Below are 19,011 nucleotides of genomic sequence, written 5' to 3'. Positions count from 1 at the left end.
TGTATATGCAAATAACATTTATATGAAAACAGAACTAGCTGGAACGTGGTGCTCTGGGTCTGGACTCTGAACCCACCTTGCTTGGCTGTTTCGGCTTCGGTTTAATGCTGATGAAGACATCAAGCTGTTCCATCAGCTGGGCAGTGAACTGTGGGTCCACTTCAATTTCTTCCTTCATATCAAACATCAACACAAGAGGAAGACAACCCTACGAAATGTCACAAAAGAGAGTGTCAGAGGTAAAAACATTGCTCATTTAAACATCTGATAACTTAACGTGCCTACAAATAATGCAATATTCTATGGGCTTAAAGAATAAACCCAAGTATTAAAGCTAAATTACATACTTTAACAAAGCTTAGAAAACTGGTGTGGAAATAATACTGAGGGCACAAACTATTTTTCAAAAGACAACATTATACATGTCTGAAGTTTTCTGTTATTGGCTCTGAATTTTTTTACTCACTTTCCACCTTGGAAAACTCTTCCATTCTCTGACTTCAGTTTTGTTACAGATGCCAGAAATTAGATTCTCATCCACATCAAGAGTATGAATCTTGTGCTTTTGCTCAAAGACTTACAGTAGTGATTTTTTATCGCCCTCTGAATGAAATCTAAACATGTATCAGTAGAGATGTCCACAATCTGGCCCTTTGCTTGTGCAATCACAGGTCTGTATGTCTATACATCTGTCCCTTCCCCAGGTTAGACTGGCCTCTTGACCACTGTTCAAACAGATACTGTACTTTGGTCTCAACTCACCAAAAGGCTTCTTCACCAACCAAAGTCCTACCTCTCTTCTGCTGCAGCTCCAACCTTATCTCCTTCCTGAGGTAAACTGCTACTACTGTTCCTTCTTTTAGCCTTCTCACTTTTTAGCACTGCACAGGTTAGCACTTGTTTCTTTCTCTGATGCTTTCTTCCTGGCCCCGAATCTACTACATATAGGAACCACATCCCATACTTTTACTGATTCACAGGATGCTCAGTACTAGCCTGCCTAGTACTAGTTGGGTTCTATATGTAAGTATAAGGAGAAATAACAGCCAAATACACTGGAATTAAAGTGAAATTACTGTGCTTCATTTTCCTTGTGGATAAAAGTGATTTTTGGATTTAAAATATAGATTAAAAGCCTTTTAATTTACTCCTCTCTTCCTCACTTCTTTCAATATTGTACAATAATATATCTCATTGCACACTTGTATTTTTGGCAGGTACGGTCAAAGCATGAATATGAACTCCTAACTGCATAGAATGCCTGAAAAAGTTCACTTAAAATAATACTTCAAGAACTTAAAAATCAGAAAAAAAGAAAATTATGAAAAGTAATCATAATAATCTTTGATACAAATATGCTACCTAACTAGTGATATTTTAAAAGTAGTCTGGTAAACTAAGCTTGGCTAAAAAAAATCATTCACAACAAAATAACTATGTATGCTTAATGACTGTAACAAGTTGTTATCTGTCAGAGGAATGGAATCAACAATAAAAATTTGGATTTTCTGAAAGTTTCTCAAAAACAAATTCTGTGAGTTAACAATAGCAAAGATCACACCCAAAGGTTACTGATTCAAATGTCATTATAGATCAAGTTCTTGAACAGAATAAAATGGTGTTTTTAATAAGAATATTTATGAGTCCACATTGTGTCAATCCACTTTGTTACTATGTATCAACCTACACACTGTGTTTTTAAATGAATATAGGAAGGACAGAAATATACCAAATTTTAAGTCGGAACCAGTATCAAATTATATAATTGCTATTCTCTTCAATGCGTTAAGACTCAAATTCAAGGCTTAAATTCCATTTTTTAAATTGTATCAGAGATTTTTGAAATTTTAAAATGTTTCAGGCCACTAAAATTTATGTCTTTGAGGGTAAAAAGTTATTTTTACTTTTCTGTTTAAACAGAAGACTTTTTTTGTCAAATGCAAACTAATACTACATGTCAGATGAAAATAATCACCTCCTACAAAATACAGCCCATTATTTCACTGTATCCTCTTTTGTGTTTAGTTTAAGTTAAAAAAAATACAGCAAATAAATTACTCACCTATGCAATGAAATTAAGCTTGTGAGGTACTACATACTTTACTCTTATTTTATTTCCTTTTACCAAGAAACTTCCTTATCTGACAAGGCTTCCAAATGTTTTCATAAATACCAGTAGTATGGTATGTGCACCAACATATACTGTACTCAAAGAAGTAAACGAAGTAAAATAAAATAGTAACACTAATATCAATAAACCTACCATGAGATATTGCCTTGCAAGACAGACAGACTCAATGGTGCCCTGGAGGTAGACGGTGGATTTCTTTTGTGGGTTACTGGGGTCAGGAAAGTGGATCTGAGCACCTGTTCTTTGCATGATATGTTTGATGTTGCTTCCATTTCGACCCATCATAAAGAGATGATGTTGAGCTGCAATATCTAGTTGTGTGCTCACAGGAATAGCTGATGCCAAGCTCCCAGCGAGATGTTCCAACAGCATAGCGGTTCCTTCCTAGGAGAAAAGGGTGGGAAATAATCCTATAAAATGACTGTCCATATACAAGGAAAGATTCTAGTGTACTTCTAATTGCTACAGAGAATTTCAAAGAATTCTATAACCCATAATGCAATACAAGGAAAAATTCGAGAAAATGGATTAGTCTAAAATCCTCTGAAAGTAAAACTTGCATAATTTGTACACTTACAATGTTCATAATTATCTCAATTACTTACCTTCACAGCGCTGGTGTTATTCTGAGACCCTCGTACTATCACAGTAGCACCATACATTCGGGAACGCTGTTTAAATGACACTGAAATGTTGTATGTTTGTGATATGTGCTGAATCGAGGGGGAGTTAGGATCGGGAACTGGCTGAAGAATCCCAGCGATTGGTAACTCAAACATCAGCACCAAAGGAAGCAGCTCCTAAATGAAAGTATTAGAGCCCAAGGCAGACAGTTGAGTCACTGCATGCTTAGAGATATGCATAACTTGTTCTTTTTTTTCTGAGGATGGAACTCTAAAACATAAATTGCTTTTATTACAGATATAAGCTTGAGCAAACTAGGTAGTTTCTCGAATAAAAGGAGTCTGTGAAACCAGAGAGTTTGTAACCTAAACTGCCTGTGGTATTCTTCCTCGGGCCTCTTTCTGATCATCTCAAAATCATCAGAGAAACAGAGTCAGGTACAAAATGGAACATCACTAAGAAACATCTTCAACACATTAAAACAACTTCTGTCACTATTTCCTACCTATTGAACATATGATTTGGTTATAAGTTGATACACTAAGATATTTTTATTGCCTTATGATGCAAACACTGCTGATACTGATTTACAGTATTAAAGTAATAAATAGTTACCCGAATTCTAACTCGGGCAGATTCTACTCCTGCTGGTTGTCCTGCTATAGATACCTGCAAAAATAAGAAAATACAGTAGATTTATTTTGAGCCCACATCTGCTTTTCCAGCTATCTACACCCTTGCCACTCAAAGTGTCATCCAAAGTGTTATCTAGGAGCTTGTTAAAAATGAAGGGTCTCAAGCACCAACCCAGACCTGCTTAATCACAATTTGCATTTTAACAAGCTCCTCAGCTGATTTGTGTCAACTGATTTACATCAACCCCCAGACTTATGTAAGCCTTACAGTCCCCATAATGCCATCCTGCTCCCCTTCTCATTTCTTGTTTACTGCATTTTCTACCTTTTGTTTAAACTCTGCATACTGTATATCAACTCTGTACAATATATCAATATACAGTGATATTGCTGCAGTAGGTACTCCAAATATTGAACCACTTCATGCTAATTGGTTAAAAAAAACTATTGCTTCAACACCACCTCCAGCTCTCTCCTGGGATCCCCTGAACTTTCCCACGATCCATCAAGTAAAAAATTAATCTTGGGGGCGCCTGGGTGGCTCAGTCAGTTAAGCGTTCAACTTCAGCTCAGGTCATATCTCACTATCTCATGGCTCATGAGTTCAAGCCCCACATCAGGCTTTGTGCTGACAGCTGAGAGCCCGGAACCTGCTTTGGAATCTGTGTCTCCCTCTCTCTCTGCCCTCCTCCGTTTGTGCTCTGTCTCTCTCTCTCTCTCAAAAATAAACATTAAAAAAAAATAACAAAAAACAAAAAAAGAATTAATCTTGGCATGAGAGTAAGGGTGTAGGGCTCCAGGACACTGCTCTTAATGGACCATGCCCCGTGCCATACCAATTGTCAAATGTTTTGAATACTGCCCTTGCTTTCTATCTATCTTCCTTATGTGTGTGTCACCATCACCATTAGTCCTCATAGAGAAAAGACTACCCTATTCATCTTTGAGGCTGACAGTTTCTAGTATTGTGATTAGAGAGAAAACTTCCAAATAACACAAATAATGCTATCTGTTCTTCAAGTACTGAAAGTGCTTTGTATGGACAGGTAAGTTTCATTTGTTTCCAAATACAAGAACTAGAAAAAACGTGTATAAAGAGAAACATAATTCCACCAACGTGAGGAAGTCGGGCACTCGTGCGTGGCCTCTGAGCAGGTGATCTGGTGTGCCCTGGAGAACCACGGGTATGATGCTACCAACAGAATCCCCACACTGAACAGGTTCTTGGGCCAGGCAAGGCTGTAGGTCCTTTCCTAATGTAATGCTCCCTGGGCCTTTCCTTAGGGACTTAGTTTTATATTGCCATCGCATTTATGTTGCTCCCCTCTCTTCTACCAACCAGTTAGAGATAAGCACTTTATGGCCTACCTATAATTCATCTCTTTAAAAAAGTAGAGCACCTTCAATCTCCTGGGAAAGAGTCATACATTCTTATTTATTTTTATTTTTTCGTATAGTTGACACACAATGTTACATTAGTTTCAGGTGTACAACATCAGTGATTTGACAAGCTTATACACTATGCTATGCTCACCATAGCTACCATCTATCATCATATGTTGCTATCACAACACCACTGGCTATATTCTCTATGCTGTGCCTTTTATTTCCATGACTTACTCATTCCATAACTGGAAGCCTGTAACTCCCACTCCCCTTCACCCATTTTGCCCAATCCCCCCTCTCCTCTAGGAAGCATCAGTTTGTTCTCTGCATGTAAAGGTCTGATTCTGGTGTTTGCTTATTCATTCATTTCTGTATAGTCACATATTAGTAAAATCAATATGGTATCTCCATGATTATTTTTTTGCTTTCATCTCCCAAAAAAGATATGCATATGGAAAATCAAAGCTTTAATCTGTCCCATAACAGTTCATGTCAAAAGACAAAGCACCTGGTTGCTTTTTTCTGCTTGGTTATTCCTGTTGGAATCTGGAAAGTGGATGTGGCATCCTGTTTCTTCCATCACTTTTTTAATATTGTTGCCACCTTTGCCGATTACATGAGAATGTTCTGTATGTGAAACATCCATCTTCAAAGTGACTCGATTGCTCTACATGGAAATAATGTATTATTTCTTGATGCATGCAAAAGGAAGGAACAACTCCTTAAAACATATTTTATCCAAGGGGACAGTACTAAAAACAAGTGACCTGGTGGGAAATCTTACAGATTTTTTGGAATCATATTAATCTATAAATGTGCAATTTCTATCATTTCTCTTTGGCTATACAAGATATTTATTTGGAAAATATCATTTAAATAAAGTCAGGCAGAGTTACAAATAAATTACTCATCTCATTTTTTTCTTTAACAGACATTATCCATGAAACATTTAATTCAAATAACTAAAAACAGATGAAAACAACTGCAAGACTGAATATATGTATGTTAGTAGGACTGTTGAACTGTGACAGAAAACAATAAAAATAAAACTCAAAACTAAAAAGGTATTTGTAAGCATTGTTTTCACAACCAGTCCATTACTATAGGCCAAACTACAGAGCAGATCTACTATTCTTGCTGGTAGGAAGAAGAGTGAGGAAAGGAAAACAAAGCACAGCTCTCTAGCAGTAACACGGCTTACATAAACCAGTACAAAGTGTAAGATTAGTTATAATAAAGCAAAATGTGAAATTCTAAGACATAATGAATAACTGTGGTCATGTTAGAATCTATGTATTTAATTTTGGGGAATTCAGTATTGTACAATTATAAACACATGAAATATTTTCTCATTTATAAGACTAATATCGAAATTCTTCAGTCCTCAGTTTTTAAAGTAAAATTAAAAAGTCAAAATAAGACATTAAAAATATCAATAGTTTTTACATCTTAATTCTTAAATTTTAAACATATCCATTAAATACTTTGGTCTTTAAACTTTGTTCTTCTTTTAGTTTAACATTTTAAATACAGGGAACATACATTATTTTTTGGGAAAAAAATTAGAATATTTAATAATTAGAAGGTGAATAATTCCAAAAATTAAAAGAACAAGAAAAGGAAAAAAAAAAAAAAGGAAGAGATCAGAAACTGTTTCAATGGAATATCAGGTCGCAAAACACAGTGGTTAAGAACCAGACAGCCTGGATTTAAATCCCACTTCTCCATTTATTAGCTACAGATTCTGGGAAAATTCCCTAATATCTCTGTGCTGAGTTAGTTATAAGCATTAAACAAATTAGTATTTGTAAAATGCTCAGCAAAGTGCCTGACATATACTAAGTGATTTAGAAATATTTACTAGAATAAATTCTCACAAGGGAGTGTATATTTTTACACATCTAAATTTCCCTATTATCTCTCTATACCTATACATGCAGAGAGAAAGAACTTACAAAAGAAACTGTCAGGTTTCATGCCATCACGCACAATTATATAGAAGATCATTCTGGCATCATAAAGGCAATATGCCAATTCTTCTAAACTTCACTATTTGCCCCACACTAATCAGGGTCAGTGTTGATATCTGAAAATATCACTCAATTACCCAGCATGACAGAACCCATTCAAATTTTAAACAGAATTTTACATCCATTGTAGAAACACACATGCTTATTTTAAAACCCACCATTACTTTCTCCTGGTTTTTCTTCTCCAAATGGTTCTTTTCATAACAGCATGAAGTAGCCCTTGCAGAGACAAGGTTCTGACATCTGAGTGTCCTTAACATTCACTTACTTTTGTGTCTAAGACAGACATGATCATTTCCTTGGCCTCCTTAACATCTTCTTTCTTTCCAGAAACCTTAATATGGGGATCTATAAGAAATCAAAAAAGGGCTCATGTGAAACCCCTAAAACTCTTTGTTTTAAAATTGATGTTACAATATAAGAAAATAGATTCCATAAGAAATTCAATATTTGATTCATTCTAGGTGTGTTAACACTGCAATTAAGACAGGAATATGGAAAATCCCCAAGTTGTACATTTATCTGTGTGGTCTTTTCCTTCTGACAACTGGCCAAATCACTTACCTGCAAAGTAAGTTTATCATATAATTTTTTTTAACAAGAATCTATAAATTCAATTTATGACTACATTCTTGCTATACTCCAAGCCCTTATCTAAGGCTTTAGATGCATGAGCTCATTTAATCCATAAGCTAATTTAATCACAGTTCTGTGAGGTTATTTCCAGAGGAAACTAAGGCACGGAGCAGGTTAGTAACTTGCCCTAGAAAACCACCAATAGGCTCATTCATTATAATCTCATGTCTTCCAACTCTGCATCCAGACTTTAAACCATGTGCTAACCTAATTCAGAAGGTATCTTTACAGGTCAAGGTTAACAGAATAAAACATAATCTTCATTCAGTAATATTTAATATTTATTCAGAATTAGTGTTAAATGGCTAATATATACTATATGTGTTATTTATTACAGCCACAGAATGTTATAAAGGAAAGCATTAATTCATTCAGCAAGTATTTCCTGTACCAGGTACTATTCTAGGGCCCAAGGGATATATTAGTGAAGAAAAAGACCTTTGTCCACATGGAGCTGACAGTCTTGTACAGGGAGACAAAACTGAATCAAATAAACAAATTATCTAGTGTATTATAACATAACTGTTATGAAGAGGAGAACGAGACAAAAGCATGAGGAGGACCAGCTGTGGGAAGGGGTCAGTGCATTAGGCCTGATTCAGAAAGTGAGGTCTGAGTAAAAGCTTTGAGGAGATGAGACAGCTGGCCAAGCTAGAATCTTCAGAAGAAGGGAAACATCACAGCTAAAACTCTCCGGTGAGGACGTGTCTCTTCTCTCTTTCTAAGTCTCTGCCATAATAGGGTGCTCTATTACCCCATGGGTAGCCTGACAGAGACCAAGACCATTTTGAGGTAAGCCAGAAGTTCCATACCACTAGCCTTATGATAAAGTGATATCACGAAAGCAATAAAGCTGGATAACAGAGCATCATCATCACCATCATTAGTGATGCCAATCTTACTGACTGCCTATAACACGCCACCTTCTCTGTGGAGTCCATCCTATACTGAACTACACCTCAGATCAACAACAGGGTCAGGAAATATTAGCTGAGAATTCCAAACCATCAATTCTCTAGGATAAGAAAAGAGAATCACCTGGTGGGAATTTTATCAAAGTACATGTACTTCCCTGGTATCATGACTTACCCATCCTCAACCAGCAGTCCATCTGAAAATCAATGCCATGATGAGCATGTCACATTAACAAGGTCAAAATGAGCAACTGAAGGATGGATGCATGGGTGGAAGGATGGATGGATGGATGGATGGATGGATGGAAGGAAGGATGGATAGGAGAGATGGGAGAGATGGGAAGGAGGGAGGAAACCCTGTCCTAAAGCTACTGGCTCTTAGGACAAGGGCAGAACAATCATAGTCAACAACAGTGCACCACCAAGCTTCAGAACTAAGGAATGCATCTGGCTTCCTGGGGAGACATTCCAGCAACTGTATTTTGAGTCAATGCCATCACCTCTAGCCCCCCACCAACCCCCCCAGACTGTCTCCTGGGAGCTGCCCTTGGCCTTAGACTCTTTTCCTTAACCCGTTCTTTAATCCTTCCTCTGACACTTGCCATGTAACAGGGACACTGTGAAGATGAAAGACCTTACAATTTGTTTAAAGTATCAAGTATTATAAGGCAAGGGTCCTAAAAGTAGGGCAAAATCGATGTCCAACAAACTCAAGGTGGTATGGCATTGTGTCCACATTGCTTGCTCTTTGGTGCATTCTAACAGAAACCACTTGTTCTCTGTAGGATTATCACCAACTTTACCATAGTAATGTAAAAAAAAAAAAAAAGCATTTTCTTCAATAATTTTTATTATATGCATTATAACTCCTGTAGGCAATATTTATATTCTGAGCAGTCTACATTCAAAATTTTGATCCCAGCTATCTTTGACTTTGGTTTCAATTACTGTATGCTGACTCTGATGTTATTCTCTATTGAAAATGCTTACTCCTGGGGGATTAGAATCTGGCACTTCTCAAAACATACCTGATCACACTGAATTGTAGCACTTGCTAAAATATACGTTCCTGGGTCTCCAGGATCCAGTAATTGGCATTTTGTTTGTTTCCCAAGTCATTCTTCAAATACAGGACACAGCAGATGAAACCACATAAAAGATATAATTGTAGTGTCTTATGTATCAGGCAAGTATATATAACATAAAATGGTTCTACAGGGGAAAACATATATTTTCTTACTAACAAATTAACAGTTAAGTATTGAGTGGTATGCTAATCTGAAAACCTATTACTTTACACATTGGATAATCACATTAAAATTCCTATGCATCTCCAGGTGGACAAGGAGACTCAGATCCAATTTATTTCTACCATCTCTGTATGAACAAAACAATAAGCAAAATAAAAAGCAAAAGCCTCAATAGAAAATACATTTTATTTCAAAGTGAAAGAGCACCATCTACTGACCAAAAATATAAATTATCAATGGACACAGAGCTACACACACAACACATAGTCACCAACATGTAACATCAAATCGTACCCAGGACCCAAATTAGCACTTGTTTGGAAAATGGTTCTTTACAAGCAATCCTAAAATTCATATGGAACCACAAAAGGCCCCGAATAGCCAAAGGAATTTTGAAGAAGAAGACCAAAGCAGGAGGCATCACAATCCCAGACTTTAGCCTCTACTACAAAGCTGTAATCATCAAGACAGCATGGTATTGGCACAAAAACAGACACACAGACCAATGGAATAGAATAGAAACCCCAGAACTAGACCCACAAACGTATGGCCAACTCATCTTTGACAAAGCAGGAAAGAACATCCAATGGAAAAAAGACAGCCTCTTTAACAAATGGTGCTGGGAGAACTGGACAGCAACATGCAGAAGGTTGAAACTAGACCACTTTCTCACACCATTTACAAAAATAAACTCAAAATGGATAAAGGACCTAAATGTGAGACAGGAAACCATCAGAACATTAGAGGAGAAAGCAGGAAAAGACCTCTCTGACCTCAGCCGTAGCAATCTCTTACTCGACACATCCCCAAAGGCAAGGGAATTAAAAGCAAAAGTGAATTACTGGGACCTTATGAAGATAAAAAGCTTCTGCACAGCAAAGGAAACAACCAACAAAACTAAAAGGCAACCAACGGAATAGGAAAAGATATTTGCAAATGACATATCGGACAAAGGGCTAGTATCTAAAATCTATAAAGAGCTCACCAAACTCCACACCCGAAAAACAAATAACCCAGTGAAGAAATGGGCAGAAAACATGAATAGACACTTCTCTAAAGAAGACATCCAGATGGCCAACAGGCACATGAAAAGATGTTCAGCGTCACTCCTTATCAGGGAAATACAAATCAAAACCACACTCAGGTATCACCTCACGCCAGTCAGAGTGGCCAAAATGAACAAATCAGGAGACTATAGATACTGGAGAGGATGTGGAGAAACGGGAACCCTCTTGCACTGTTGGTGGGAATGCAAGCTGGTGCAGCCGCTCTGGAAAGCAGTGTGGAGGTTCCTCAGAAAATTAAAAATAGACCTACCCTATGACCCAGCAATAGCACTGCTAGGAATTTATCCAAGGGATACAGGAGTACTGATGCATAGGGGCACTTGTACCCCAATGTTCATAGCAGCACTCTCAACAATAGCCAAATTATGGAAAGAGCCTAAATGTCCATCAACTGATGAATGGATAAAGAAATTGTGGTATATATATACAATGGAATACTATGTGGCAATGAGAAAAAATGAAATATGGCCTTTTGTAGCAACGTGGATGGAACTGGAGAGTATGATGCTAAGTGAAATAAGCCATACAGAGAAAGACAGATACCATATGGTTTCACTCTTATGTGGATCCTGAGAAACTTAACAGGAACCCATGGGGGAGGGGAAGGAAAAAAAAAAAAAGAGGTTAGAGTGGGAGAGAGCCAAAGCATAAGAGACTGTTAAAAACTGAGAACAAACTGAGGGTTGATGGGGGGTGGGAGGGAGGGGAGGGTGGGTGATGGGTATTGAGGAGGGCACCTTTTGGGATGAGCACTGGGTGTTGTATGGAAACCAATTTGTCAATAAATTTCATATATATAAAATAAAAAAAAAAGAAAATGGTTCTTTAAATAATCAAGTCTCATAAGTGTAGAGAAAAATAAACATGACAAAATTCTGGTTTATACTGCTAATGAACCAAAAATAGTGTCTTCTTCATTCCCTCCTTTGTCCTTGCTCAAAACATATCTATAGAATGTGAACTCTGATTCCAAGCTGAACTTAACATGCTTATTTTAAATCCTGAAATCCAGGGGCGCCTGGGTGGCGCAGTCAGTTGAGCGTCCGACTTCAGCCAGGTTGCTATCTCGCGGTCCATGAGTTCGAGCCCCGCGTCAGGCTCTGGGCTGATGGCTCAGAGCCTGGAGCCTGTTTCCGATTCTGTGTCTCCCTCTCTCTCTGCCCCTCCCCCGTTCATGCTCTGTCTCTCTCTGTCCCAAAAATAAATAAATGTTGAAAGGGCCCGAAAAAACCTTTAAAAAAAATAATAAATAAATCCAGTTCTCCACATTCAATGAATGTTCCATTTCACAGTTTAAACGTGTCCTACATGGGACTGAGGTTTTATTAAGACCCATTCTGGAAATACTTGATGGAGAAAAGCCAAAGAATTAACTATATTAATAAATATAAAAGTAAAGAAAAGCCCAGCTATAAAGATTGTTGAAAGATGGTACAGTAATAGGGAATAAGTGTATAGTCTTCCCCTCCCTCAAAATAATTACTTTGAAGGACAACACCAATTTGGGCATGAAAATTTTAAGATATTTGCTCTAAAAATAATATTCATTGCTTTATAATCAATGCTCAAGTGCTCTAAACACAAGGATTGTCTTAATTGGTTTTATAACTTCCATGATGCCAGCCAAGTAGTAGACAATAAGTAAACAGTAGGTGAATGGACTGAAGGTGCCCCTATTTTTTGGAAATGGCTACCTATACAGAGGAAGGAGATGGAAATCGATAGGAAGAACCTAAACTTCATATCTAAGGTGATCATATGTCCTGCACTTCCCCAGACAGTTTTGACTTCAAATATCCTGATCTCAGTACCTCTATAAAAATACAGAGAACTGTCAGATGTCCTTCCAGATTTTGGGGTTTTAGATTCCTGTCCCATCAATTTGTTCCCAAATCTGTGGTGTAACCCTATGGAAGAGAGGAAGACCAGAGAGTGGTCCAACCTTCAATAGGTTGTATGAAGCTGTATGAAGATGGGTATAAAATGGGTATTTTACATGTGCATACTGCAAAAGAGGTAAACCTTTGAGCAAAAAGGTTTCTATGACTTCCATGTGGAAATTCATAAGGAGTTGATAAGGCAACAATTGTTCTTATAAGAACACATGCTAAAAACCATATTTTCAGTAAAGATAAATATTTAAAAGAGTTGGGATGTTATATGAACTTAAGTGAAGTTTAGTAATGGTTTTAAAAGATCATCTCTTGGTACTCTGGTTGTACTCTCTGGTTTCCCATCCTTGGAATCATTCCCGTTCCTGGAAACATCAGTGAAATATTTATTGCCTTTTCCTTCTTTCCTCAAGTTTAAATTTCCTTTCCCTTTCATTCCTGTCCCAGAGCAAAATCTATAGAAAAGACTCATGTCAGCCATTTTCATTGTAGTTATAATGCTACAGAAAGTAATGAGGGGCACCTGGGTGGCTCAGTCGGTTAAGCATCCGACTTCAGCTCAGGTCATGATCTTACACTCCATGAATTCAAGCCCCACGTGGGGCTCTGTGCTGACAGCTTGGAGCCGGGAGCCTGCTTCAGATTCTGTGACTCCTTCTCTCTCTGCCCCACTCTCTCTGTCTCTCTTTCAAAAATCAAGAAACATTTTTAAAAAATTAAGAAAAAAAAGAAAGTAATGAGTTGTTGACATATGATAGATTTAAGCCATCACTGTTTCACCAATGATTTGTTTGTAGCTACTTTCTTGTCTCCATGATTGAGTACGGTTGAGAAAAGATTCAACACCCAAAATTCAATGCAATGCTTTCATTTCTCAGCATGTTCTCTTGAAGAGAGAAAACAACAGAAAATCCCTTGTTTAACTAACCTGACTCCTCCCACCCACAACACCCAAAATAAAAGATCATATTACAGTCATTTGTTTATGAAGAAAAGTTCCATATCATGGCCTGAAATCAAGATGGTTTTAGTATATTTTATGCATGTATATCAAACTAGCCTCAAATCCATAAGAGAAGAGTGGACAGAATTCACTTTCCTTTTTTTTTTTTTTTAATGTTTATTTATTTTTGAGAGAGAGAGGGAGAGAGAGAGCGAGTGAGCGAGCATGAGCAGGGGAGAAGCAGATAGAGGAAGACACAGAATCCAAAGCAGGCTCCAGACTCTGAGCTGTCAGCACAGAACCAGATGTGGGGCTCAAATCCATCAGCCATGAGATCATGACCTGAGCCAAAGTCAGATGCTTAACAGACTGAGCCACCCAGGTGCCCCAGAATTCACTTTCTTTTGGCTGGGAGACCTCTTCAGTTTTATTTCAAGTTCTTTCTAAGAAGCCTTAGCCTTTAAAACTGTCTAAAAAGGAGGGCATTGGCTGGGACTGGATCCATCAACACCATCAGGAGTTGTCAGTGTTGAAAGGCAGAGAGGTATCTCCACCTTGCTCCAAAATTCCCCACAATACTGGGAATATATCCACAACTAGCAAGTAGTTCTAAAGCAGTAATGGGTCAATTTTTTTTTTCCTATAAGGAAGACTGTGACTGTAGGGTATGGATTTTGTCAAACAGCAAATATAAACCAAAACTCTAAAAAAGCCCTGGACATCTCAAGGGTACTGATTGACTTGGATTACATAGGGAAAAGCCAGCAGATATCATGCAGGATGTATTAAAAGTTTTAATGACTGACTCTGCAAAAGTAAAAGGTTACATTGTGGGGGGAAATATGTAAAGTCCACAATTATGATAATAAATTCTGAATTGTAAGTCATAAACAAGGTCTGTTACCTTGGAAAAGTCACTGAATCTCTGGAGTAGAGTTTCTTCAATGAGGGAGTTTGGTCAGAACATCATTATACTTCCAAATAAATCTAAATGTCTTCAGTGTAAAGCAGTACTATAACATTCTTCAATAAAACTAACTTCATAAACAACTTTGTTCTCCAAGTTTTTGGTATTTCATGATAAGCAGTTTACCCAAGACATCATAATATTAATGTTTCCAAGAGCCTTAAACTATTAAGTAAACTATAGTTTACTTAAACTGGCAGTAAACACAAATGTGTGAAATAGTGATCTGCCGTGATCCATGACCGGCTTCAGAGTGGCAGCTTGGGCTTTCCTCTTGTTTTTCACACTCTAAGAATGCAATTAATTCTGCATCAATACAGGTGAAATTTGGTGTTCACTCCACTGAAATTTCGTGAATGTGCTTGTAGGCACCAAACAAATGCAGTGAAAACCCTCTATGGAGATGGGAGTCTACTTCAAACTCTATCTGAGCCTTGTCACAGTTCAAAATTAGATACCACCCAATCCACGTGCTACTTTGATCACTTTTCCTTTAAGCTGGCAAATCACTGCTGATCAGCAAAAGTGAATTTGACTCATAATCATGGGGCCACAACCCACATTTTTCTGTGAAATAAAATTTTCCTTCTAACCTCTTGAGAAACAGACTTTCCTTTAAAAAAATGTTCTAACAGGTCAAATAACATACCAATATCACATTTTTCAGTGAAGATATACTTTATCAACAGATAGAGAAAACCTGAACTGACTCATTAAATCTGACTAGAAATTATTTTAAAGGAATGAAACAGAATGACAGGAAGTCAACACACTTTAATTTTGAAGCCAGTAATACAGACTCCAGATTCTTTCAAGGAATGCTCTTTGACAAGAATTCTAATAAACTGAGAATAAAAAGGAGTATATTTGAAGAGTAGGTGGAAGAACTGAAGCCTTAAGTATTTAAGGGAAAATAGTGGTAAGCACCTATAACACATCAGATATTACAACTGGGATCAAGAAAAAAACAAATCTACCTGTTGCAGGCATTCCCCAAACTTACTGTGCTGCTTTAGAATAAGGCATAAAATCATCCGTATTTGCCTTATTTTAAAACAGAAAAAATCGGGGCGCCTGGGTGGCGCAGTCGGTTAAGCGTCCGACTTCAGCCAGGTCACGATCTCGCGGTCCGGGAGTTCGAGCCCCGCGTCAGGCTCTGGGCTGATGGCTCAGAGCCTGGAGCCTGTTTCCGATTCTGTGTCTCCCTCTCTCTCTGCCCCTCCCCCGTTCATGCTCTGTCTCTCTCTGTCCCAAAAATAAATAAACGTTGAAAAAAAAAATTAAAAAAAAAAAAAACAGAAAAAATCAATCTCCTTCCTAGTCAATGAGAAGAGAAGGGGAATGAAAAGAGAGAGAAGTGCAAAAGCAAATGTGTTTCAAAATAAAAACCTAGTTTTCACGAGAAAAATATGTTTCCATTGATACCCACAATCAGTTTACATGCCATGATGCCTCAGGATAACTTCCTATTCAAAATTCCATATGGCTGAATGAAACTTAATGCTCAACAGAGGAACTGTATTCTTTTTTCTTTAATGTTTGTTTATTTATTTATTTTTGAGAGAGAAAGAGATCAAGCAGGGGAGGGGCAGAGAGAGAGGGGGAGAGAGAGAATCCCAAGCAGGTTCAGCACTATCAGTACAGAGCCAGATGTGGGGCTCAAACTCACAAACCATGAGATCATGACCTGAGCCGAAATCAAGAGTGGGATGATTAACCAACTGTGCCACCCAGGCGCTCCAGAGGAAGTATATTCTTGACATGATAGTGGCATACGTGACATGAACAAATCAAACAATAGAAAGTATAACTAGTTCCTGAAGACAATTCTCAGTTCAACTATTTGGCAATGACTAGGGAGGAGGTGCCTTCACACTATGGTAATGACAATTTTAGGCAGGTTCTTGCTAAATGAAAGAGTGTGTCCACATGCCAAGATGGAGCCTATGGAGCCTTTACCAACTAGGTAGAAAAGAGCTTTTAGCCAGAGAAAATTCACAGCTAGTTATAAGATATACAAGAACTTTTACTGATGGAATGCCTATATCTCCAATATAATCAGCAATAAAAGCATTCAAAATACAGTGACAATACACTCTTCTAATTGTTCTCTGTTGTTTTAACTTTAGGAGGAAATAAGGCAAGAGAGAAGGAAGAGGTAAACTGGCATATGTCTCTTCTCTGTTTAAGATTCCTATGTGCCTTATCAAAGCTTTTATGTAGTTAGAAACAAGTTTTATGGACTTAGAAACAATTATGGACTCTAGAAACAATTTCAGAGAAGAACAAAATGCAAACAAAGTATAAAGCAAAATCAAGGCATAATAGGTGAAATAATCAAGAACAGATGGATTTAAGAAGTGTGAGAATTAGGAAAGAGTAAACTACCTTATCTTACAAACCACTTTATCTTATGCACTATAAACTAAACTCCAAGCATAACTGCAGATTTGCTGTTCAGGCAGAAAGAAGAGAGGGAAAATCCAAAGCACAAGAGAAATCTAGCTCTGGAACATGGAGCGTGGAAAAAGAAAGCTACAAACACAAAGCCTAACTCAATTAGTTTCTGAAGTCTTTTGGCATCTGAGCTTTATACTCCAGAGATAAGGACAAGGATTCTGGGAAGAGGGAGAAAAGGAAACTTAAATGCCAGGAGGAAATCTGGGATAGTCTGAATGATTTGTATGTAACAATTCTACAGAAAGCTTCTGCAGTGCTAGGTTACTGCAAGGGTGCTAGAGACGGAGGACACTTGTGACAGTGGGAACAAAACCCAAGACATAAGACATGACAAAAACAATAACCCAGTACCCAGGATGAGAAGGAGAGCCCAAATTGAATGCTGGCCCTCCAAAATGGAACAGGAGTCGCAGTGGTCAGTCTAATGAAGGAGGGAATGTTGCAGTGGGGATGCAGGCATGTGCCAAGATAAAGCCTTCCCAGGAGACTGTACTGAGATAACAGCAAGTTATGCAAGAATTTCGAGGAGCCAGATGTGACTAATTGTCATTCTCTCTCCAAGGAATACTGATGTTCACAGTGTACATGGCAGGTCCCCATGGTACGGCCTGTGGTCTAAACCCAAAGTGCTCTTATCTGTGGCTAGGGCAGACTGTTCTTTTTTTTACAACAGCTGGGACTATTCATGAACAATCCTAACATACATGCTGGCTATCATTACCAAAAGCAACTATGCATTTAAGGGTTCACACACATTAGACAAGGAAAGTCCTGTAAATGAAGACTTGACCACATCATACCACATGCATGATTTCTTTGTTTTATTTTTGGCCTACTAAGAGAAGAAATTTAAAAACTAGAAATTCTGAAGATATTTGAAGTACAATTAAGAATGTATGTAAGAAACAGCAAAACTCTTAGGAATTCAGTTTCAATAATTTTTTAATGTTTATTTATTTTTCAGACAGTAGGGGAGGAGCAGAGAGAGAGGGAGACAGAATCTGAAGCAGGCTCCAGGCTCTGAGCTGTCAGCACAGAGCCTGATGCAGGGCTTGAACTCACAGACAGTGAGATCATCATCTGAGCCAAAGTCGGATGCTTAACCAACTGAACCACCCAGGCACCCCAGGAATTCAGTTCTAAAAGTAACTTGCCAGCCTGAGACTGGCATAAAAACTCTCCACCTTTCCTCTCTTCTTTGTTGTAAGATCTACTGAGAAATTTCCATAGCTTGCACTGAAGAACAGTTAATTAAGGGTAACTCTAGGTGTTAGACTATTCCCAGCTTGTTCATGGTATCAGGAAAGTTAATTTTTCATGAAAACTAAAAGTATCTAATAAGTAAATGAGCCTTAAATTATTTGGAAAATGCCTATCTGCCAATCCATTCTTCTTACTCCCACTTTCTACAGAATAGCTGAATAGCTGTTAATAGTTTTTTTTTTTTTAATGCAGTCACACATACTGAAGACAACTGTCATACCCCTGTCTTCAACTGCAACACTATTCTGTATATTATTTGTTTCTTCCATGCTTTTTTGATGACTGTTTTGAGTAAGCTGGAACCAAGGGTCTTAATCTCTTAGTCCTAAGACATTTATATCTTCTGGGGCAAAAAAATATAAATTAAATTATCAAATAACTTCAAAATGGTCCTTTATTTTTCTTAAAAAAATATCTAAAGTTACCTTGAAGTCTAAAAATTTTTAAATCAGGATTTACCATTTATCCAAAGGTAATACTCCTTTGCCTCAGCCCACAGCAACCACCATTCTACTTTCTCTCTTTTATGATTCTGCCTAATCGAAGTGGAATCATACAGTATTTGTGAAATTGATCTTATTAAATATATTTGTTTCTCTACAAAGTGCTCCTATAAGTTAAAAACAAAACAACAACAAAAAACCCCACTAATTGTCCCATAGGAAAATAAGCAATAGACATGGATAAATGATTCAAAAGAAAAATGGTCAATAAAATATATAAACTTGAATAAAGTTCAACCTTACTAAACATTTTTTATTCATAAAATTGGGGGGGTGACTTTAAATTATAAGGCCAATGAAGATATAATTA

The 19,011-nt window shown here is 37.5% G+C and overlaps 1 protein-coding gene across 1 annotated transcript in view; it reads right to left on the bottom strand.

Annotated features, from left to right (window-relative positions):
• The window catches only part of BICC1 (BicC family RNA binding protein 1), a 286,170-nt gene that overhangs the window by 29,373 nt on the left and 237,786 nt on the right, over window positions 1-19,011 (bottom strand). Inside the window, exons 4-9 of the mRNA XM_047071719.1 lie at window positions 7,075-7,154; window positions 5,285-5,443; window positions 3,371-3,424; window positions 2,737-2,931; window positions 2,264-2,515; window positions 77-208 (exon numbers count right to left, since the gene is read on the bottom strand). Coding sequence (XP_046927675.1) covers window positions 77-208; window positions 2,264-2,515; window positions 2,737-2,931; window positions 3,371-3,424; window positions 5,285-5,443; window positions 7,075-7,154 — 872 coding nt within the window. The remainder of the gene's footprint in view (window positions 1-76; window positions 209-2,263; window positions 2,516-2,736; window positions 2,932-3,370; window positions 3,425-5,284; window positions 5,444-7,074; window positions 7,155-19,011) is intronic.

Source organism: Lynx rufus, unplaced genomic scaffold (genome assembly GCF_022079265.1).
Source record: "Lynx rufus isolate CCGP_SWC_20201006 ecotype Redwood Valley unplaced genomic scaffold, mLynRuf1.p SCAF_11, whole genome shotgun sequence".
Taxonomy (NCBI): domain Eukaryota; kingdom Metazoa; phylum Chordata; class Mammalia; order Carnivora; family Felidae; genus Lynx; species Lynx rufus.
This window is presented reverse-complemented; position numbering and strand designations above follow the sequence as displayed.